The following is a 24,258-nucleotide window of genomic DNA, read 5'->3' as shown; positions in this document are numbered from 1 at the left end:
CCTAAATTCTTCAGTGTTGTGAACAGAAACTTTACGTAAGATTATAAGAGATGGGAGTCTAGGGCCCCCCGGGGGGGCCGCAAGCAGGTTTCAGGGGGTCTGTCAAGCAGGGTTGCTAGACTTGCTAGAACTCAGGGTGGAAAGTTAAAGCCCCACTGTGTGGGTCAGAAGCCCCACCACCTAGAGCTGAAGCCAAAGTCTGAGTAACTTAGCTTTGTGGGGCCCCTGTTGTGTGGTGCCTAGGGCAACTGCCTTGCTTGCTACTCCCTAATGCCTGCCCTGGTTTTTAATCTACTGGATATGCAGAAAAACAGTTGTGGGCCAGGAAGTTTTTATAGCATGTTGTGGGGGATCTCAGAAAGTAAAAAGTTGAGAACCCCTGGTCCCAGGCAATGCAGGATGCTGATGGCTTATGTATTTAAAAACATGCGGTGCTGTTCTGGCATAATTATAGTTACGGTAAAGAAGTTTTTTTACAATTATAAGCCTTATTTTCAGCTGTTTTTAATTTCCTAGAAAGATTCATCCTCTGGACCGATATTTTTCGTGCTTAAGTCCAAAACTACATGCTTAAAAATATTTTGGTAAAATTTTGTTTGACCTTCTACACACACAGTCACATTTTTCAGTATGTGTAATCAGGAGATCACACAATGAAAGAAAATACTTTGAGGTTATACCACAATGTGCTGTGATCCCATCAGCTCTCAGATGCAGCAAGGTTGGACCAGGTCAGTACTTGGATGGGAGACCTCCAAAGAACACACTAGTGCAACAGGATACAATACTGATGAGTCAGGGCTTAACCCTGTATGATGCAGGTGTGGAATGTTGAACATATTGGACAGGAATAAGACAGGGAGTGCAGAAACCTTCCTCACAAACACAAATGGTAAGCTACGGTCCCAACCACTTCTGGTCATCAAAGATTCCATGGCTTTTTTTGTAAGTGTAGTCATGTCCCAGTATCCTGGGCAAACTGTAACTGGCATAATTACATACCTTCTCCCTAAATTCCCTATGGAGTTTCAAATTGAAAAGAAATATGCTTTACTTCTTATCCCAAAGTCTTTTGTAATGTTAAACAGCTGCTGCATGTCACTCCAGCAGTTGCTACACTGAACCCTGTGTAAAATTTGTACACCAGTTAAGGTTCAGTAAAGCACTCTAGAATCAATGGGGATGAAACATTACTTTATAGCTATAAAACACTTCATTGCAAAATCCAAGAACTATAGAAGGCTAATCCACAACATATATTGACTGCCAGCAAAAACTGAACTATATAAAAATATACCTTTATTTTAAAAAAGAAAAGAAAGAAGTTTTAGTGCTGTACAAAAAAAGTAGAACTCTGTACTGATGGCTTATAAATCCCTTAGAAAAACAGGGGATTATGTAATTCAACTATTCAGCATGCAATGGGCTTAAATGTGACAGGAACAGGCTTTTTTTAAATATAAGCACATGCTCTAATTTGCTCTCTCTCTCAGTCTCCATTACGGTTTCCCCAGTTTTGTCAGCCTCACTAATCAAGTTACATCTCAACTTGAATTGTAAACTCTTTGGGGAAGGGATGACATCTCATTTGTCTGTTAAGTGTCATGCATTTTGGCACTATATAAATAATGTTATGCTTAAACCCCACTCATCTGAGTTTTAAAACACTTGAAAACAGTTATAATGGGAAATGCTGACAAACTCTCAGCCACAGTAGCATTCCTTAGTGCTACAATCACAGGAGCAAGCAAAACGAACTTTCAAAGAAAGGAGCAGAGACCACTTTAAAGGAAGGGTTATCCTCGTTTATCAGTAACTTGCTTTGTGCTTTCTGGGAGACTATCCCTTGCAGCAAGGATTCTACCTAAGAAGAGACAAGGTTTCTATCTAAAAATAGTTTGATGTATTATTTTTTTGTGCCGGTGCTGTATTAAATAAAAAACACAGAATCTCAAATAAGCTTTGTTTAATAAATATAAAGCTAGAATGTTATGATAAAAGAAAAACTAGAGGGCAAAGGTTCATGCATAAAAGAAACATACCTTGGAATTGTGTATCATTAGTCTGGGATGTATGGCTATGTCTTCAGTAAAAATCAGTGTTACGGGTGGGGACAAAGGAAAGGTGGAGGGGATAGAAAGTTATGATTAAAAAAAAAGAGTCCTACCTCCTGGAACGTTCTGCTTTGCTCTTCACTGTCATCCAGGTAGTTACAGAGTTTCCTCAGAGAGGCAGAGACATGAACCCGTGATTCTGTTTGGCTGCTGTGACTCATAAATGAAAGAACCAGTCCTACACCCAAGATGCATCCAGTGCTTAAAAAGAAGAGAAAACATAAAAGGGTTAGGTTTCAGAGTAGCAGCTGTGTTAGTCTGTATTCACAAAAAGAAAAGGAGTACTTGTGGCACCTTAGAGACAAACAAATTTATTTGAGCATAAGCTTTCGTGAGCTACCGTTCACTTCATCGGATGCATTCAGTGGAAAATACAGTGGGGAGATTTATATACATAGAAAACACGAAACAATGGGTGTTACCATACACACTGTAACAAGAGAGTGATCACTTAAGGTGAGCTGTTACCAGTAGGAGAGCGGGGGGGTGGGGAGGAATTTTGTAGTGATAATCAAGGTGGGCCATTTCAAGCAGTTGACAAGAACGTCTGAGAAATAGTGGGGGGTTGGGGGGGGGAATAAACATGGAGAAATAGTTTTACTTTGTGTAATGACCCATCCACTCCCAGTCGCTATTCAAGCCTAAGTTAATTGTATCCAGTTTGCAAATTAATTCCAATTCAGCAGTCTCTTGTTGGAGTCTGTTTTTGAAGTTTTTTTGTTGAAGAATTGCCACTTTTAGGTGTAATCGAGTGACAAGAGAGATTGAAGTGTTTTCCAACTGGTTTTTGAATGTTATCATTCTTGATGTCTGATTTGTGTCCATTTATTCTTTTACGTAGAGACTGTCCAGTTTGACCAATGTACATGGCAGAGGGGCATTGCTGGCACATGATGGCATGTATCACATTTGTAGATATGCAGGTGAACGAGCTTCTGATAGAGTGGCTGATGTGATTAGGCCCTGTGATGGTGTCCCCTGAATAGATATGTGGGCACAGCTGGCAACAGGCTTTGTTGCAAGGATAGGTTCCTGGGTTAGTGGTTCTGTGGTGTGGTGTGTGGTTGCTGGTGAGTATTTGCTTCAGGTTGGGAGGCTGTCTGTAAGCAAGGACTGGCCTGTCTCCCAAGATCTGTGAAAGTGATGGGTCGTCCTTCAGGATAGGTTGTAGATCCCTGACGATGCATTGGAGAGGTTTTAGTTGGGGGCTAAAGGTGATGGCTAGGAGCGTTCTGTTATTTTCTTTGTTGGGCCCGTCCTGTAGTAGGTGACTTCTGGGTACTCTTCTGGCTCTGTCAATCTGTTTCTTCACTTCAGCAGGTGGGTATTGTAGTTGTAAGAATGCTTGACAGAGATCTTGTAGGTGTTTGTCTCTATCTGAGGAGTTGGAGCAAATGCGGTTGTAACGTAGAGCTTGGCTGTAGACAATGGATCATATGGTGTGGTCTGGATGAAAGCTGGAGGCATGTAGATAGGAATAGCGTTCAGTAGGTTTCCGGTATAGGGTGGTGTTTATGTGACCATCGCTTATTAGCACCGTAGTGTCCAGGAAGTGGATCTCTTATGTGGACTGGTCCAGGTTGAGGGTGGGATGGAAATTGTTGAAATCATGGTGGAATTCCTCAAGGGCTTCTTTTCCAGGGGTCCAGATGATGAAGATGTCATCAATATAGCGCAAGTAGAGTAGGGGCATTAGGGGACGAGAGCTGAGGAAGCGTTGTTCTAAGTCAGCCATGAAAATGTTGGCATACTGTGGGGCCATGCGGTACCCATAGCAGCACTGCTGATTTGAAGGTATACATTGTCCCCAAATGTGAAATAGTTATGGGTGAGGACAAAGTCACAAAGTTCAGCTACCAGGTTTGCAGTGACATTATCGGGGATACTGTTCCTGACAGCTTGTAGTCTTTGTGTGGAATGTTGGTGTAGAGGGCTTCTACATCCATAGTGGCCAGGATGGTGTTTTCAAGAAGATCACCGATGGATTGGGAAGAGTTAAGGAAGCCTAGGCTCCTTCTGGATCTATTTTTCAATACTACGCAGGATACTGAGCTGTAGAAACTCAATTTGAACCTATATGGCATTTCAACTGCATAGATACTACTACTATGACTGATACCTAATCTCCTTAAAGGACTGCTCTCTCTCTCTTCCTCACAGACACACAGATAAGAGTTCATTGCCTCTAGAGATGGAGCACTCCCAGCTCTTATGCACATAATATACTATACTGATGTCACTAGCAATATTAACTGTTAAAGTGAACAGTCAATGCAATGTGAAACAAGGAGGGCAGGAGTTCTGGGGACTCTTGTTAAAACTTAGGATATCCTGTTTAAAAAATAACTTCAAGAAATACTTTGGCATTATCTTTAAATATTTAACACTTTCCAACAGCAATTGGCAGTGGCTATAAGGATCAGACACATTTTTTCCCAGTCTCTATCTACGCCTCAGAGGACAATGAAGATAACCCTCAGCAACAGATACTCCTAAATATCACTGGGATATATGAACTAATGAACAACTGGAAAATTAAATATTTAGAATTATCGCAAGTTATCATATATAAATTTTATATTATAATTTATCCATAAAATATGCAAAAATTAGAGACAAAGTTTGGCTAAAAGAAAAAATGTGTTAGATATAGTTAGATTTCCAATCACAACAATTTCCAGTGTAACAATGCTTTAAAAATTATTTACATTTCATAGGAGAGTGTAAGAGGAATAAAGTTTTGTGAGGAAAACAGTGAATTTATTAGTGATAATTCTTACTTCTCTCTTTTTAAATTGTGTCTATACGGTCATTAAAAACATACCAGTGAAAGTGCCACAGCATGCTCTATGGGATCTTACTGTAATATTTCTGACATAATGACAATAATGGTATTTTCTCTTCTTAGCAGAATAATTCAACCATATATAGTACTGTAGAATATATTGCTCCACAAAGTGCTTCACAAATAATTAATACAAAAATAAAAGTTAAAAGGGCCAATATTATGCATAAGGGCTAAATCCTGAAACCACTGATGTTAACAGGAATTTTTGCCATTGACTACAGTTGGACCAGCAATCTATAAGAAGGTTTAATGATGGAGCGCTGTACCGAAAATGTTTGAAACTTACCCTGTACTGCTGTCAAGCAGATATTTGATCATATTAAACATTTTGCAGAGGCAAATCAATTTATTGTGCACAGATGTTAGATGATTATTTGAATGGAGGCCATTTAATGCCTTGAAAATTTCAGATTTATCAGGCTCATTATTGCACATATACTGAACAGATAAGCATTAACATTCATCTTTTGCCCACAATCAAACTTGTCCTATCTTGTTTGTTCTTCAAGTAGTTGTAGACTAGTTCAGCTATACCATAGATCAATATAGTAACCAAACATTTGAAAGGCTCTATAAAAATATACCTTAAGGAAGGAAAATATATATTTGGTAAGCCACAAATACTACCACTTATTTGTGACTTATCTTGGCATACTTCAACATTTGGAGCATACATAAACCAAAGAGAGGTCAAAGTTAACCCCATCTTCAACACACACTGTTTTTCTTAGGTTGAAAAGGAAAAAAATTCCCAAGCCAATACGTAATAAAACAAGGACGATATGTTGTTCAATATATTCGCTATCTGCATATTGTGTTGTAACAATTGGATGAAACTGGATGTTCTCTTTGGATTGGTTCTTTTCACCTTGCTTTCTCTGTGATCCTTGTAGAATTGAATTTTTTAGAGAGATAATATATTCAATGTAAATTAGAACAACAACATAAAAAGGCATTATATAACTATGAATGCAAACACATAGTGAACCTTCTGTGTGTCAATAATGTTGAGAGAGAGAGCCTAATGACTCTACTAGTGACTTAATCATTGAGTTATTTGTCAAAATCCCCCATTTTATATATATTTACACATACACATATACTCAACAGTAATGTGTGTGAATATAGGTTTCTAAACAATATTTATTTAATTCTCTATCTTAGGGTTTTATACCACCACACATCACTGTAGCATCTGAGCATCTTCCATGTAAAATCAATAGCAATACCAAAGTCCCTATCTGATTGCTTGGAGTGTCTGACATGTCTCTTTGTAGGGGGCCGGGGGAGTAAAGTTTTTGGTTTTCTAAAATGTTATTAGGGTTCTTCCCCCCTTAAGGCTAATTTGTTTCAGGGTAGGATTTTTTGTATGTTTGGTTGGTTGTTTGGGTTTTTGGGTAAGAGGGAGTGTCAATACTGTGTCATTCTTATGGTGGCCTATTGGAAGAGAACGGTTTTGCAAGATTTTAAGTATTTTTTCTGTAATTTACGCAGACTTGCAGCTCTGTAATAGTACAATATGATGGTGTAAACAATCATTTGTTGGTTTAGTTGAACAGATGTTTTATAATATTCATGTAATCTTGTTGCTTATTATAATATTTATTGCTTATTTGAAATAGCTCCCTATCTTTTGGTTTTTTGCCTTAAAATACTAAAGAATTAGTACACTAACAAAAAATGCAAGAGAGAATTATCCTAATTAAACTGAACATCACTGACGTGAACAACACTATTATCAACATAGACAGTCAACGTATCAGTCAAAAGTGTACAGTGTTATGTGAACTCCAGTGTATGCAGTACACACTGCACTGAATTTTTCTATTAAATAGGCACGCAAGGAAAAAATCTGTAATGCTCTTTGATACATAGGATGTCTCACTGCATCTCCTAAATGGTGCATATCATGTATTAGTGGCAGTACTGAGCCACTAGTTTGCAAAAAAATTTATACAAACCAAAAGATCTACTGTGCAACAGTGAAAAAATATGGTAGTAAGTGATGTCTTTTCCACTAGATGGCAGTAAGATATAAGACATATCCTCTCCAAGCACATGGCAGCTCCAAGCAGCTAGAGATCTCTCAATAAAAGCTACACACCTTTTAAATCAGGCCAGCATGATGAATTTGCTCTTGGTGACTTATATCACCAGAAGCAACTCTCCCAGAAACATATTAAATAGAAGCAACTTTATTCCAACCACATTTAGAGGGAACATATGTTGGGTGTAAAACTGAACTTTTTCCTTATTTATGTAACATATTATATCTATTTGCAGACAGTTTGTAGCATATTTTTGATGGAACAGAACACCAGAGTATCTTCAGACAATCTCCAGCAGATGAAGGCCAAATGAAATAAACATACTACTGAAGTCACATAGGCAAGAGTGTCTATGGTGCAAAATATAAAGGCTAAAGGAACCCACTTTAAAAACAGCTATTGTTTTAGCTGGACAAGAATCAATAGCAACTAAAGCCTAAAAATACTTCCTTGCTCAGTTTCAAGTTAAGGATTCACACTGCACACCAATTTTATAACTAGCTTAACACTCTTTCCCCCTCCACCCCCCCCACTCGCTTTACAGGGGGAAAAAGGCTTTAATCTTTCCTCTTCTCTTCTCCAGTTTTGTGTTCTTCTGTCCGCCTCTCGCTGGCAGGTGCGGGGGAGGGGAGGGACTATTTTGGCTGTTACTGTGAAGCTTTTATCTTAAGCAGCGGTGGGTATAACAATGTGATGCAGCTGATACAACTCCCTGTGCATTCTATGCCAGCCAAGGGCAGAGAAACTCAAATCAGAATCCAAACTAATCTTTCCAACTTCAGAGCCCAATGAAGTACAGCTGTGACCCCTCCTGGGCTTTTGAAGAAGTACAAAGGGGGAGGGGAAGAACAGAAATTGTTGCTCTGATGCCTTTGGTAACAGAAGAATCAACACAAGTGGTCATCATTACAAAGTTAACATTTACCTACAGTGATACCTGAGATATTGCAGATATTTCTCTGTTCCTAGAATAGAAAGTAACTATCATATCTGAGATGCCATTCTGTGGTACATGTTGATTGTTAAGTGGCAACTAATATACAGGAAATCCAGTATGCAGATACTTTTGGGCTTGCCTATGTTGGTAACTATGAATATTCTTCAACAATGTCTTGCCCTGCTGACATACTGCTGCTCCCTTCAAGGAACCTGCAGCATATGACACACATTTGCCTCCCTTCATATTCTTCATGCCATCCACAGCTGTTAATTGAACAGACTGGCTCTCCCAGATAAAGGAGCCATGAGAGGCAGCTGCTCCTATGGCTCAGACTATATTGTGCACACATGCACATTCCAGTAATAGGCTCCAGAGCAGCAGCAGCAACTAGACTCCATTGAACATCTTGGCAGCTATCGAAGAACACAGAGGGGCACTTTCAAAAGTGTCTTTCATTAACGAACATGTGCAGGTACGGTGCGCAACAATGCTCCACCTCAAATTGCTGCCACTGCCTGCTGCTCCATCGCCAATGAACAAGATAATTGAATTTTTAATCCTAACATGTATGTTAAAATGAGCACGGTAAGGGATTTAAAAGACACAAGACAGGTAGAAGTATTCAAGGACGGACAGGATCAGTCTCCTCATAGCAACAGGTTTGGGGTCCTAAATTCAGAATTTGTGGGTTGAAGCCCTAATGGACTATAAGAATGGTAAAAATCATAGTAAACACTGACATCAGTAATGGAATAAACCTACTTGTACTCCAGACTAGTGTCAAAGCAGCAATCTTCCAATGCATCAAGGGACTTCATTAGAAGTAAATTCATCTGTTGGCCAGATACATCACTACAGGAAAAAAAAAAATAGAAAAGATACTGTTCAGCTCCTCAAGCTGCTTGTGATATTGGTAAGAATGAACTTGCCATTCAACACTGTTTTTTATTTGCTAAAAAAAAATAGATTTCATACTACGTAAGTGCATGATTGTTCATTTTTTGTGCTTTCACACAAACACATGTACAGCTGAAGTCCACGAATCCACTTCAGCACTCACCACTGTTTCTAACTGGCTCAGTTGTAATGAGGCAGCACTCACACAGAAGCCTGAGACCTTTACTGCTAACACCAAAAAGGAAGAAAACCACAGTAGTACATGGCCCATAAAACTTGGCTGCAGCTGCACCTTTAATTTTTCACAGGCTTAATGTTTTCAGAGACTTAATTTTGTGGCTCACTCTTGAAAAGTTGCTCCCTCACCACCGGCACCACAAATGAAAAGCAAAATCCTTGGATCTTATTTGGAGAAAGAGGCCTGAACATCCTGAACTAACCCCCAAAGGATTTCTTGCTTACAGAATGTGCTGAAAATCCTCTTAAAGAGTAGGAAGGCTTTGGTGTAAATTATCTCTAGGTTCAACTTGAATAGTTTCCTAAGTCAGAGTTTGGTAGCTGAATTTAATACTATGACAAGCGAGAAAATTTGGTGGCAAAAAAGCAAAAACCGACCTGCCTTAATATGCAAGGAATTTTTAAAAAATGTCCTCTTGCTATTCTCCTTTAAAAAAAAAAAAAAAGTCAAACTATAGTTCAGGTCCCCTGGTACAGTGGGATGATCTAATCCTGTTTTCTCAGAAGGCTTTTATGGCTTATCTGTAGCTCAGTTGTCACTACTGACTAATTATCAAGAGGCAATGTATCCTCAAACTTTGCTGTAGGTTTTTAAAAAGCAGGGCAATCTTATTTTCCCATTATCCCCTTAGTACTGAATATCAGGGTAGCGCATGAATGCAAAATGCATTTTAGCCAAGGGAGTTGCTTTAGAAACCCTCAGCTTGAAGGGATAAAAATAATAGCTATGCCAGCAAGACCTAAATCAAGTACCTGTATTTTACTATGGGTATAAGCAAACACAAACCCTAAAAGTCATGAAGTTAAAAACATCCATAGCTTAAGCTGAGTGCCTGAATTTCTTGGCAACATTCAGGAATCTGTGGCAATCATCTCGGAGAGTCTCCTTTCAATCTTGCACAGATATGCTGTAAGGTAACTTCTACCAAACAGTCCCTGAGAATGCTGTCGTCACCCCACAGAGTAATGATACACTTTCAAGAAGGTCCGTTATACTGGATACACACAGCTTTTAGAAAGTGGTGTGTTTCATGATGCAGCCAAGAGGTTTAGTATCAGGTGCAAGAAACCAGACATTCTTGTTGTATGTCATACTTCTGCAGCATATAGCTTAACACAAACAGTGACAATCATGTTCTTACAATTGTGAATACCACCACACAATGATATAAATAAGGGAAGCTAATCCCCTTAACATTTTTTTGTGGCTGTATCACTGAAGTGAGTCACACGAGCATCTTCACACCTACACAATTATGAAAACTAAAACGCATCATTAATCTTGAGGGTGTCATGCTGTATTTAAACAAGCACACCTAGCACAGTATGGCAACAATAACAGAGGAGGGGAAGAAGAAGAGATTAATCAAGAAATAAAAAAGATGTTTTAAGTAATCTTGCAAAAGACCTTGGGAATCATTAGACTACAAAATGTAAACACTTTATTCTGCAGAACTTAAACACCACATTACGGGAAGGGGAGGAAGTTAGTTATTTACACACCTGCTGTAGACTGTAATCCATACCTGACTTTTTCTTCACACAAACGTGAGATAAACATCCCCAAAGCAAGGCCTATGTGGATTTGAACAGCTTGAGACTCATCAGCATTTGGTTTCCCAGGTAACCTGGCAGTCAGTACACTCAGGACTTCCTCAACCTTCTCCTTGCAGGATACAATGAAAACTGGCACCAAGAGAGACAAAGCAGTGGCTGCACAGGAGCGAGCAATAGCACTGGCTGTGTTTTCACCAGAATAGGATTTCTAGGACACATTAAAAAAAAAAGATTTTTTTGTTCTTTTTTCCAATTTGCGAGGGAAAACAGTATTTTAGGAATATAAAAGTATACCGCATACAGTACTGTAATAGCATTTCTATTTGGGAGCATATAGTATTTCATGGCTTTGCCTCCAGCAACATTTCTTTTCCCCTCATAACCAGTTTAATAATATGGTAATTGAAAATATACATTCTAGAATGAAAATAGGATGAGTAAATATGGAATTAAAAACAAAGTGTGTGAGGGAAATAGGAATTCAATAGCTGGTCTGAGTATAAATACATTTATCTGTTTTCATAGTCAGCTTTCTTACTAAAATATTCAGCAAAGTGATCCAACTCATGTATGTGTCAATAAAAACAGGCATGCGATTCTGTAATTACACAAAGCCAGGAATTTATCAAGAAAAAAAAAAGCTGCTTTAGCGGCGGGGAAACATCAAGTCCAGGGTGGAGGAACATCAGCAGATCCTGCAAAATTTTTGGTGGAAAAGCTTCCCAGGAGATAGATTATTCATCACAAAGGCTTTAAATTCCTTTTCATTTTAAAAGCTGAAATCCCTGTAACTGCCTCTATTTACAAAGCTATAAATAAAAGCTGATTATACGCAATAGCCTACTATATGTGTATTAGCTTATATATAATTATGGGAAGAAAAAGAAAACTACTCAAATCAGAATGCCAGGTATCCTGTAGAGCAGTGATTTCTACAGGAGGCTTTGTCCTTTGAAATTTACAGACTGAGAAAGTAAAAACATATTTTAAAATATATTGTATTTTTGGAAGAGGGAACTGCTGTGAATGAAGTCCCTGGGATCTGTCTCAAAAATACAATGTATTTTTAAATTGTACCACTTCTGGAGGCAGATGGTTTGGAAGACTGCAACATATTAACTCTAGTACCAACTGAGTCCCTGGATTTCCTTTGACCTTGGCAGTCTGGCATTATATTTGCAAGTGGTGTTAATATTGCACTGATTTTGGTTGTCTGGGCCCTCCCCCGGTAATGACAGAGGTCTAGGGTTGATATTAACTCTTTTAGATCTATCAGTCTTCAGTACTGTTGCCCTTGATGTTTTGTTGATGTGGCTAGATGCAACCGCCTTTTATGGATCAGTTCCTTAAGAAAGATTACAGAGAGAGTTTGTGTACAAATGCTCATTCACCATGAGCCACCTCTTGCATGAGGGACCTCTCACAGGAACCATTCTATTACGCCCCTTCTGTTCAGTCTATGTGAGGCCACTAGGGGAGACGGTGAGAGGGCTGGAGCTGCGGTTCCATCACATGGCTTATACCCCACTCTATGTTCCTCTCATCTAACCCAAGCTGTGTGGTTTCTTTGCTCTTCCTGCAGACTGGCCAAGACAGAAACATAGATAATGACGAGGTGGTTGAAGCTCAGATCAACTTGATATTATTAGGTAGATGGAAGAACTTAGAGAGGGACAGAAGTGGTGTCTTCCATGGGAAAGGAGTTTGCTCACCCTTTATCAATAATGCTCACTGTCATTCAGTGCCCTTGAAGGCTCCTCCTACAAGGTGTTCTACACAAGTATACCATTTTGAAGAGAAACTAGAAAGGAAGCTTTAGCTAATTCAGAACACAGCTGCAGTGTACTTAGCAGTGGTATCTGCACAGAACATATGACACCTGTTTCATGAAGACTACACTGGCTTCCAGTTCACCTCCAGATGCTATTCAAGGGGTTCAGGTTCATACTTTAGGTTCTAGTTATCAGTTTGAAATCAGAAAGGATGTTTCTGCTAATGGTCCCTAGATATGAGAGTTGAACAAGGCATTTTCAGGGGAAGGACCTTGACTGCATAACTCCCCATTCAGAGTCAGAGTTACACAACCTACAGAGCATGATTTAAGAGCCATGTTTTTACTCAAACTCAGAATTTTGATTTGTGGTGTGGTATGAGAATCTATTTAGGTTGATATGCTAACGTTTTATTGTTAAGTTTTCTACATGCAGGTAGAAATGTTATGGAGGTTAGGGTTGTTGTTTATTTAAACTGCAAAATAATAGTAATAATAATAATAATAAAATAGATACCAATAACTGCTGAAACTCAAACAGAGAAGAAAATTCAAGAGAGAGTTGAAGGAAAAAAATCAGAGAAAAAATATACAAATAAGCAAATTTGCTAAAAAATAAAATAAAGCCTTCTCATCCTCCCACACGTCTTTTTGCAAGAATTAATAGCATCAATAAAAACCAAGATTAAACAATTATTTCATACAGTCATCGACATTAAGATCACTAAATCCAAATATCTATTCTCTTGCCCATAATAGTTACTGATTTAACCTCGTTCTCTATATGTTTTTATACTTCTAGATGTACCTGGTAGAACCATGGGAAAACTTGACCTTTAGCACGATAGCGACTGTTCACAATACTAAGGAGTGTTTCTATCACCATAGAAATCCAGTGTTTTGTGGGAAGAAAATCAGGTTCGGTCTACAGGAAATGAAAAATGACATAAGCCAATAAACATTAAATAACAGCTTCCAAATATTAATTCATTTCTATTCTTAAACCAGGCCACATTCAAGGACAGAAGACAGATTCAGCAGCTGAGGTGCCAGCTATGAAGTATTTAGCTACTCAGCAAGGGTCTAATTCTGCCACTCTTACTCACGAGTAGCACATTTTATTCCCACAAATCATTCCATGAAGTTGGCAGAATAAGGTATTATTCAATGACAGCAAAGATGGCTGAATCAGGCCTCAAACTAGCAGCAGTAGGGGAAAAAACCCACAGCCCTAAACTGTTATGGCTCAATATGAGCAAGTAACTGGCTGTATCAATTCTCCTAGAGCAAGGCATAAATTAAATGTGGAAACAAAAATCATGGATGAAAACTTGAAAAATTTCAGCCTGAATGAACAGCATGATATTCTCCAAGGACACTATGGTTAAATATTTTGCTCTCTTGAAAAATGACATGGGATCTTTAATTTTACATGGATAGCCACTATATATGGGCAGACAGGACCACAACTTGTGTCTCAGTCAAAGGGCGTCTTTTCATATTTTGTTTAATGGTGTGTGCTGTAACAAGAATAGAATGTATTAAAACAACAGATGCACAAACAGAACATGCACACACAAAATAAACAGTAAACTGAGGTGTCGTGACACAGGAAGTGCAATTTACCAATGCAATAAATTATGCTTGGATTAACGTGTGCAATGTATGGATGGTACCTCTAACAATGCAGTCCCCTGACCCCATACCCTCAGTAGCAGGCTGGAAATCAGTCCTAAAAAGACCTTTTCCCCTTGAGACAGAAATAAAATGGGTAACAGACAATTTTCTCAGAAACAGGAGGCAGTATGTGCCTCAGTCATAACATTGTTAGCAAAATAGTAACAACAAATATTGTGTGCTTATGTAGTGCTTGCCACCTGGGTCTCTCAAGGTGCTTTACAAAATGAACAAATCCAGCCTTAAAATATGTCTGGGACACTGTACAACCAAAGAAATGGGCTCAGATAGACTGAAACTTGCCCAACGTCCCCTAAAGACTATGACAGAGCTAGAAATAGCACCCAGGGCAGAACAAAGATTATTATTCCACTTGAGAAAAGATGAAAAAACCTACCGTTTGGCATAGGAAATCACATGGCCCTATTTCTATATACCATGTTGTAACAAGTTAATTTAGTAGGTGTAAGTGAATAGTAGTTGTGGGTGTTCAGGATACAAATATTTTATGAATTCGCTTGATTGAATTTGTTCTCTGGCACCCCTTATGGAGAAGAACTTCATTCCATTTCCCAGCAGCACTATTTCTAACAACATGACCCAGGAACTTGCAGACAGAACATATGTCATCATATTTTTTGCTCATTAGCTTGATAAGATGTGTTTAAAACCATCGCTGAACAAACATACTGAGATACAGAGGTAGTTTCCCCCACAATTCAGAAGTCAGTTTTCTAAGGGGGCTATTTACTAATGCTTCCCTACTTGGTATCCTGGTAGAACTGACTGGACAGGCTCCTGAAGGTCACTCATATCAAAAATTCAGTATTGCCAACCCAAAGAGTGAAAACACTGTGAAATGATAAAATCACGGTTTTGGGGTCTGTTTTCTGATTTCTGAACTCTTCCTACCCATAATTATCTGTGGCAATTTACAGTGTTGCTAATTCTTACAAATTAATCACACACAATGCAATTTTTGTCCCTGTTTCATGAGATCTTGCTAGAGAATCCAACCAGCCATCGTGCTCGGCACTGCACAAAAACATTCATAAGAGACTGCCCTTGCCCCAAAGAGCTTAAAATCTAGTGAAAAGAGATGGGAATGAGTTTGTGATATGGAACCTGGAGTGGGACGCACTCCACACCCCTCATACAGAAACTACCAAAACTTCCTCCAAGGCAGAGACCCCGGGGGTTTTTCACCTTCCTCGGCAGCGTGGGGCACGGGTCACTTGCTGGAGGATTCTCTGCACCTTGAAGACTTTAAACCACGATTTGAGGACTTCAATAGCTCAGACATAAGTTAGAGGGTTGTTACAGGAGTTGGTAGGTGAGATTCCGTGACCTGCATTGTGCAGGAGGTCAGACTCGACGATCATAATGGTCCCTTCTGACCTTAAAGTCTATGATTCTATGATTCCATTAGGTAGGAACAACTTTTAACTGCCACTGAGCTGGTCTAGAGTCAAACTGGTGACCCATAACTGAAAAGGCTCTATAGCTCTTTAGCTGTGTCCTCAGGTCCCTAATAAGTGCTAATGTCACACCTCTGAGAATAAGGCTTACTTTCTGGAAACATAAGTTGATTAAATCAAATTCAAGTTCCAGCCTTCTTTGGCACTTACACATGTAGGGTCTTCAACACTTTGGCCACACAAGCAAAATCTCAAACACACACTACTGTAAAATGCCCCACCCTGTTCTGACAGATGCTATTAACCAAAGTAAAAACACTAAAAATGCAAGAATGAAACAAATATTAACAGTGAGGCCAAATAACTGTGACAAAGATTGACCTAGCAGCAGGATACCACAGTAACCTAATGGAGACTGGTTTTCAGAAGAATCTTCAGGAAATCAACAAGTTGAAAACCAGGTACATGGTGGAGAAAACAGGCAGAGTTTTCTGGCACTGGGGCAAGAATACTGGGAGACCACAATGTACCAAGTAAATCTTCATTCCTCTCACTCTTAAAGATATATATATATTCCACTTTAACCTCCTTAAGGCTTTGCATCATGACCCTGTTTTTCATCAATAAAAAGGCTGAATTACTGTCCCTCCAGAGCCTGTCAAAACTGTTACTGCCCTCGACAGAGTGGTCAGTGGAGAACAGTGTGTGGCATTCCCAGCTGCTGGGGCCCTTTACAGCTCTTCCAATCCATGCAGATCCAGTGGGAAGGTAATTAACATAAAACAGATTCAGACTACTAGTTTGTGGTATTTCTATTACACTGAAAAGTTGGGCATAATAATCCTACTTTTCACATTTAGCTACAATCCACATTTCCCTCTCCTCCTGGTTATATTTTCGGGTATATAAAGCAGCTTCTTGAGCCATACTATCTATAAATTTGTACTATTGTTATACTGGGAAATACCAGCAACTTGTCATCACTTTACCAGCTGAAAAATAAATCCATGTTAATAATGATCTTCAAGCAGAACGAGTGTTCTCCTTTCCTGACCAAATAATGAACCAAGGTTAAGGATTTGAGGTCAACATAAGAAGAATGCCAATGCCCATACTCTGCGGCAGAGGACACAATGACAAAAGTTGTGTGTGTAATTATTTATATACACAAATCACACATACTGTGGATATATCTATTTCTAAAACAAATGATATTTTCCATGTGTGAATTTAGAGCTCATGGCCAGTGCCAGATTGCCAGTCCCAGAAAGTGAAGTCCTCTATTGAGCTGCAGTACAGGTAGAGCACAGACAGTGGCAATGCAACCTCTCTCAAAACATTTTATTAAATCTGATCTGGAGAAAGCAGGAGGGGGAGCCTCACTATCCACTGGATCTTTCTCTGCTCTGACAATACTGACAACAAATGTGTCAATTGTGACTTTGTGTGTGAGGAGGACACGGTCAGATTGAGACCACCAAACTCACTGCGCACAGAGCAGAGCTAGCAGATGGTCTCTACTGAGCAGGACTGGATATGAACGGCTGAGAGAGTGAGGGGTTCTGCATTCCTTTATCAGCTCTCCCAGCCATGCAACCTCCCAGTGCTTTTGTTTTGATTGTAAGTCACATTAAGATGACAAAACAGTGTTTCTAAGCTTTAACTCACCTCTGGTCCTACTTCAGTGTCTGAAGAAAGGCTATTTTCATATTTTGTCACAGCAACTGCAAGGCCAGTTAAAGCTAAGATAGAGTTTCCTTTCACCACTGGGCTGTCCCTATTGAAAAGAATAAACAGTAATTAACAAGACACAAGAGATCCAGAAAATGAAACACACTGTAATAATTGGGAAAGCACATGCCACCAGAGTCCTACATAGCAAATACCAACCTTTCAGAGAGATTCTCAAAGCTAACAACTATCTCAGATGGTTCACTGACCCAATGGAAGTGCCCCACATCTCACCCTCACATCACAGTGAGATGGGAGAGGAAACTAAGCTTACTGTTTCAATAGTTTTCTTTTTTCCCTCTTTGTCATCCGAAGCCTAACACAAACGTGTGTATATGTATATGAGAGAGAGAGAGAGAGAGACTATTGTTGCATTCAAGTTACTAAAGAAAGTCTGTAGAAGCTAAATAGTCTTCCTCACACCATTTATATATTTTGCTTTTGCTGAAAAGATAAAATTCTTTCTACAGAATCATTTGTCTGATGATGGTACTTATCTTGCAAAAATCTTAACATGGCTGAGTCTAGCAGCCACACTCTTTCAAAAGCATGCAATGATTGGAGAGGTAGGTGCTTATTATAGTAGCAGCAGGAGCGGCATGTAAACACACATAACACGTACACAGCCACGAAACAGGTCTCAGTCTCACCTGGCTATAAACCTTTATGCAGCTAAGTGTTGTGTGGCATTCTTACCACAGAGCATTAAGATTTCATACAAATGTAATAAAGAAAAGTTCCAATATGTGCTAGCACAGAAATGCAACTTTTCCCTGGTACACAGATTGGAACACTCTCACAGCTGTGCACAGGAATTGCTAACAATGCTGGACAAATGTACGCTCCCTCAGTATTTTGTTATTTTAAAGTTTCTTGTTTATAAACATATCAGTTTCCAATAGCTGTGGAGTTTAGGTGCAGGAGTGGCTTAGCCATACTCTTTCAACATATACGGATCAGGCAGTGAAGCAGTAATCATGTCTGCAAGGTTAAAACGCATAAAAGATTCCTAAGTGCCAATGAAATTACAGGGAGAAAACCAGCACCAAGTCTTTTACCTTGTGAGACATCAGGTGCAACTGGAGTTATGACCAGCACTGACTCTTTTAAATATGAATTATGCACTAAAGTCACTGTTAGGCACTTTTTGATCTATGCTCTGTGCTTGTGTATGTGGTGGAAATGAGGAAGAAGAAAACTGGGTTTTCATATCCAAGTTTTCCCATCAATTAAAATTTAGATTGCTATCCTCTTGATTTTGAAAATTGCTAGGGAACAGGTACTCTTGTGAGCCTTTCCTGCTAAATTCTTTTAGATGCTTTTTCTTAAGATTTTCCTAAAACAAAGACATTGGCGTTCAGTTTATGTCCAGAAAAGGGACTGCAAAGATAGGCTCCAAGTACTTCTCTGTCATCCTGTAGTCTACCTTTTAGGTATTATGTAGAATAGAATATGTGAAATACCATCATACTGGATGTTGATATAATGTACAGTAATGGTTAGATGAAGTATTCTACATTTCAGTTTCTGTTTTTACACACTGCATCACTGTATTGCATATCCAGAAAGACTGCTCAACTACTACTATAAATATGTACTACTCTGAAAGCTCAAACCCATTCTCCTTTCTTTAGAGATTTCTTTTTGCATCTGAAAATAGTTTTTTTGATTAGGCAGATGAGCGTCTTAATGGAATGTCACTGACTTTTCAGCTCTGGGACACTAAGTCCAGACCATTCTGGATCAAAGATAGTTAAAATAATTTTTATTAGGTGGCTAGTTCATTTCTCAGAGTATTCTTCTTATGTTACCTTAAATCACTTCTGAATTTACTGATGGAGTCATTTATTTTTATGTCTACTGCTAGTGACAGTGGTTGCACTCTAAAATGCCTCAGCTGTTAGACACTTTTAAATTATCCCCACCTCACCTGGGTGCCTTAAATTCATAAAAAACAATCCACTGTCATAGAACAAAATATCAGCCTGTCAGCATAAAGACCAACACCACAGACCCCCAAACCAGTAGGTTCTATGAGAAAAAACAAAAATGTTTCAAAAACTAGACCATTCTATCCTGGAATTTATTGAAGTTAGACTAGAAAAAAACACAAAACATAGCAAAAGCTCCAGCGGCATGGTCTGTCCATGGGAATCCCTGGAAGCTAGCAATGAAGAGAGTGTAACCCTAGGAACCAACAGTGAAAAGTTACCTAACGAACTAATTTGACCAGTGAACTATTTTCATAACAAAAACCTTGTACATTCTTTTTCAAGAAATTGGCTCTTGTTACTTAGAGCCAGGAAATGACATTCTGAGAGTTCATTATGCTTCTCTGTATTGTATCTTGCTCTTTATAGTAGTTACACAAAGGATTTCAACCTTTAGTTCTCTAACTTTTCATAGGCATTTAATGAGTAGCTAAAATATAGAGTTCAATTTTAATCAGTTCCTCTTCTTCATCCCATCCTCCATCCAGGAGTGAACTACCTGAAGGTGGATTGGAGGGAAACATATGGATGTGAACATTTCTAACAGCAGCATTCACCAAGAATAGCTGCATGGTTAAAGAGGCAAAAACCTTCAAAAACTTTACAGAAATTTTGAATATCTAGAACTGCCAGAACTTTGAATTTCCCAATATATTTAAAACTAATCTTCTCTGCAGCTCCAGCAGGTACCACCCACTGAATCAGCCTATGATAAATAGCACTGTGGTTCTATCACTGCTGCAATCTCCATGACAGAGCCTATGATTTTAAGGGTTATTTTTATCCAGATTAGTGGCTTTTGGCACTTCTGTCTGGTAGAGCACAAGAAGCTGTTATCCAGGTTAACCAACTGGAGGGCACAGTGAAGTGATGTCCATCAATGAAGTACGTGTATGCAGGGAAGAAATCAAGCCACTAGCAACCATCCCTAAAGCCTTTCAGTGGTGTTTGAGGATGGGACCAGAGTGTTCATTGCTAACCCAATGCCATGAGCTAACATGCCAGTGTCAGTCTTCAGAGTAACAGCCGTGTTAGTCTGTATTCGCAAAAAGAAAAGGAGTACTTGTGGCACTTTAGAGACTAACCAATTTATTTGAGCATGAGCTTTCGTGAGCTACAGCTCACTTCAGTCTGAAAACATATATCTGCATCTACCTTCAGGAGGGAGAGGGGTCTGGACACAAGCAGGAACCCTTAAGAGTGAGAGACAGTGGGTTAGCTTTGAAGAGGTGATGCTCCACCCTTGAGACAGCTGAGAGGAATAAAATGATAAAAAGAATGACTTAAGTAAAATCATCTGCCATACAAGATTGGACCACTAGTGCATAAAGTGGTATTCTGCCTTTTGAGCAGCCTATGCCTAATGCTTCGGATAATACACCTAGCCAACTGTACAATGCAGTACATGGAGGGAAAGCTCCTATCCTTATACTTGTGGCTATGAGTTGAAATCACATTAATAGGTAATATTGGCTTGTATCATCCACAGTGAAAAAAATCCAGAGGAAATAACTCTCTAGCCTCTAATAAAGGAACAATTCTTACTTTGAAGCACCCTTGATAACATCAGTCAGCATGTCTCTAACCCTGCAGGAGAGACAAAAAGTAAAGTTAGCACATTATACTTTACATTGCAGCATGAACTTGGCCATTTTCCCTCTAGTCCTCCAATTGACCACTCTATGTTAGCAAACATCACATCCAATACTTATTTTATAAAACTTAGTGTAAACTAGTAAAAACTGTCACATACCATCTTACATTTTTCACATCCTTAAATCCATTAAAGCTGTCCTCTAAAAAGGCTCTTATCTGATTTTATACCACATTGTGGAAAATACAAGTTCATGCAACAGCCATAAATCTGATCATCTAGCTATTGCAGGTAGCTTTCCAGGTTGCTGTTCTATGCCCCAGCCTAATAAAATGTAAATATTCTACAATGGAGAACTATAACAATTTATCCAACATTTATTATACTTCAGAACATAACTATGTGTGGTTAAGCTATCAGGTGGTGCAATAGTCTAAATGTATTGAAATGAAAGCTACAGGGTCATTTAGAATACATTCTATGTTACTGTGTTCAATTTACAACACATTATTTGACTTCATTTGTTTAGTTTTGCATTCATATCCAGAGGATGAGCTGCCATAAATCTTTTATACTGACAAGTTTTTTTTAATATATAAATCCCATACACCACAATTTAAAATATGAAGTAGTAAATCTTATCTAGGACTGTCATCCAACCCAAAAAGATATCTATCCTTCAATGAAATTTCTACAACACATAATAAAATGTTTGAAATTATAGCTATAAAACAAAGTGTACAGGTCACTCATACTTTAAAAAATAAAATCAATGTTTCATTTTAAGCACAATATTTGTTTTTGCACAGTCACTAAAAAAACCTACCTAAGTTGAAAGCATTTACACTGAATGGCATAACCATTAATGGAAAACTTCAATATAATGGTGCAAAAATGCATTAAAACAGTAAAATTCTGTATTGACCTCTCCACTGTAGCAAACGTCAAGGTTAGATTTCAGGATGGGCAATACTGATAAATACCTAATAGGTCCTCTGAGTGTTGGCCCCTCCTTTTATCCTAACCTGATCCTGTAAGGTGCACAGCACCCTCAAATCCCTTTTAAGTCAATGGGAACTGAGGGTATTCAGCACCTTGCAGGACTGAGCCCATGAGGAAGGGCCTGGAGAGACTCTTAACCTTACAACTGGGCACCCACTTCCTTTGCTGACTTAGCACTTACATCTGCACAAATTTAAATCAGTTTTTAAAAAATTGTTTAATTTAACAGTTGAGCAATTACAAACACTGGGGAGAGGAGGCTAAGGCAGATTTTGTTGGTCCTTTGACCTAAAAAGCAATTTTGCAAGAATGTCTTCTACTTCCACCCTAACTCAGAAGTTCTAGGAGAGCAGACACTTTTCTCTTTATACCTATTGGGATACAGAGGATCAAATACAGTGCCATTGGCAAAAATCTCCTTCAAGAGAAGAGGGAATCAGGCCTATTTTACCTACCATATACTCAGTGCTTAGTTGAATAAAATAACTGAGAAATTACATTTTCCTTAATGAATATGACTTTATACCAACTCAACGTTTAATTTATTTTAAGGATCATCCTGACTGTGTGTATGTGAATGTGTACAAAAACATATAAAATACAGAGAGAGAGAGAGAAAGAGAGACATCTATAATAAACATACATGACTAAATCTTCTGTTGTAAAAGCAACATAGCTCCATTGACTTCAATGGAACTAAACTAATATACACCAGCTGAAGATCTGGATGAGAGTACACATCTTTAAAAACACACACACACACACACACACACACACACACACACAAACACATCCTTAAGTTTTATAACGTACCCATCATCACAGTATCTGAGAATGCACCCCCAATCTCCCTTCTCCAAGACTGTCTTTACAAGAAATTAAGTACTTGTGGCACCTTAGAGACGAACAAATTTATTTGAGCATAAGCTTTCGTGAGCTACAGCTCACTTCATTGGATGCATGCAGTGGAAAATACAGTGGGGAGATTTTATGTACACAGAGAACATGAAACAATGGGTGTTACCTTTTGTAGTGATAATCAAGGTGGGCCATTTCCAGCAGCTGATGAGCACAAGTTCTTGTCAACTGCTGAAAATGGCCTACCTTGATTATCACTACAAAAGGTGGTGCTGTTTGTTTTTCTCTCCCCTGCTGGTAATAGCTCACCTTACCTGATCACTCTCCTTACAGTGTATATGGTAACACCCATTGTTTCATGTTCTCTGTGTATATAAAATCTCCCCACTGTATTTTCCACTGCATGCATCCGATGAAGTGAGCTGTAGCTCACGAAAACTTATGCTCAAATAAATTTGTTAGACTCTAAGGTGCCACAAGTACTCCTTTTCTTTTTGCGGATACAGACTAACACAGCTGCTACTCTGAAACCTGTGATTTTACAAGAAATGTAAGCCTTGACATGATATAAAGTCATACTCAATAAAGACAGCATAATTTTTGTCCCTGTTATTCAATTATGCACTGAGCAAAAGGTTTTCATATAACAGGATATAAAATAACTGCAGTTTTCAATTCCTTCCAGCTACTGTCACTACTGGATTCCATAAACTGCAAAGGGTTAGCTACCTGTAAATATAAGCAGCCTTACCTACACTCTCTTCTCTCCATCTTTTAAAAAATTAGAGCTCATATCTGTAAAATTAGAGATCATATCTGTTTTTTCTCATTAGCACTCATACTGATGATTAAACTTGCAACATTAAAGCCTTTGAAGTATCCCCGCCCTTTTGGCCCCTCACTTGCAGTTAGTTACAAGTGATGAGGAGCAGACAGTCATTCTCTTACCAGAGCCAGGCTGTAAATTGTTTGTACTGCACCTCTTCAGGATCCTCTTTTCCATGTTTTAACTGCATCTCCAGCTCTGCCTGTCTCCCCTGCAGAATCACAACATAAATCAGAAGGAGATCTTGCATGGGTAATAATCCTGAGATTTCTGTGGGGGAACACTTGCGTAACAAATGTAAACTCTCCCTTGAGATCCATATCATGACTGGACCTAATTGTTCTTGATACTATATCCCATTGTAATATACAAGGTCTTAAGTGAAAGAACTGCAATTTTTGATTCTGGGAAGAGTGGAGTGGTTACTACAGATGGAAATAATCGCTCCAGCTTCCTAATGATGGAAGGAATCTTATTCCCTTGTAACAAAGAAGGATTGACAAACTTGTATCCCACAGGGAAGAAGATTTGGAAACCAACTACCTCAAAGGTACAATCGCAGCAAAACCTATTGTTTTCTTAATGCATCATTTAAAGCAGAATTTCTCAACCTTTTACTTGCTATGACTGTCCTCTTTGCAATCCTTCATGCCAGTTCTACCTGTGCCTCAAAGGATGTGCTGTTGAACTCACCACAGTGGTTTATGGGATGCTTTTGTGATCTGAGAAGGACTGATTGGAAGGTGTTA

At 38.8% G+C, this 24,258-nt stretch overlaps 1 protein-coding gene across 6 annotated transcripts in view; it reads right to left on the bottom strand.

The window, feature by feature from the left end:
* Positions 1 to 24,258, bottom strand: part of FOCAD (focadhesin) — a 200,222-nt gene that overhangs the window by 30,295 nt on the left and 145,669 nt on the right. For all 6 annotated transcript variants that reach the window (XM_073345495.2, XM_073345491.2, XM_073345494.2 and 3 more), the window contains 7 exons: positions 23,632 to 23,720; positions 20,775 to 20,816; positions 17,176 to 17,284; positions 13,221 to 13,337; positions 10,611 to 10,849; positions 8,713 to 8,802; positions 2,168 to 2,315 (listed from right to left, as the gene is read on the bottom strand). In XM_073345495.2, coding sequence (XP_073201596.1) covers positions 2,168 to 2,315; positions 8,713 to 8,802; positions 10,611 to 10,849; positions 13,221 to 13,337; positions 17,176 to 17,284; positions 20,775 to 20,816; positions 23,632 to 23,720 — 834 coding nt within the window. The remainder of the gene's footprint in view (positions 1 to 2,167; positions 2,316 to 8,712; positions 8,803 to 10,610; positions 10,850 to 13,220; positions 13,338 to 17,175; positions 17,285 to 20,774; positions 20,817 to 23,631; positions 23,721 to 24,258) is intronic.

Source organism: Lepidochelys kempii, chromosome 5, assembly GCF_965140285.1.
Source record: "Lepidochelys kempii isolate rLepKem1 chromosome 5, rLepKem1.hap1, whole genome shotgun sequence".
NCBI lineage: Eukaryota > Metazoa > Chordata > Testudines > Cheloniidae > Lepidochelys > Lepidochelys kempii.
Note: the sequence above shows the minus strand (reverse complement) of the source record. Positions and strands in the feature narration are given on the sequence as shown.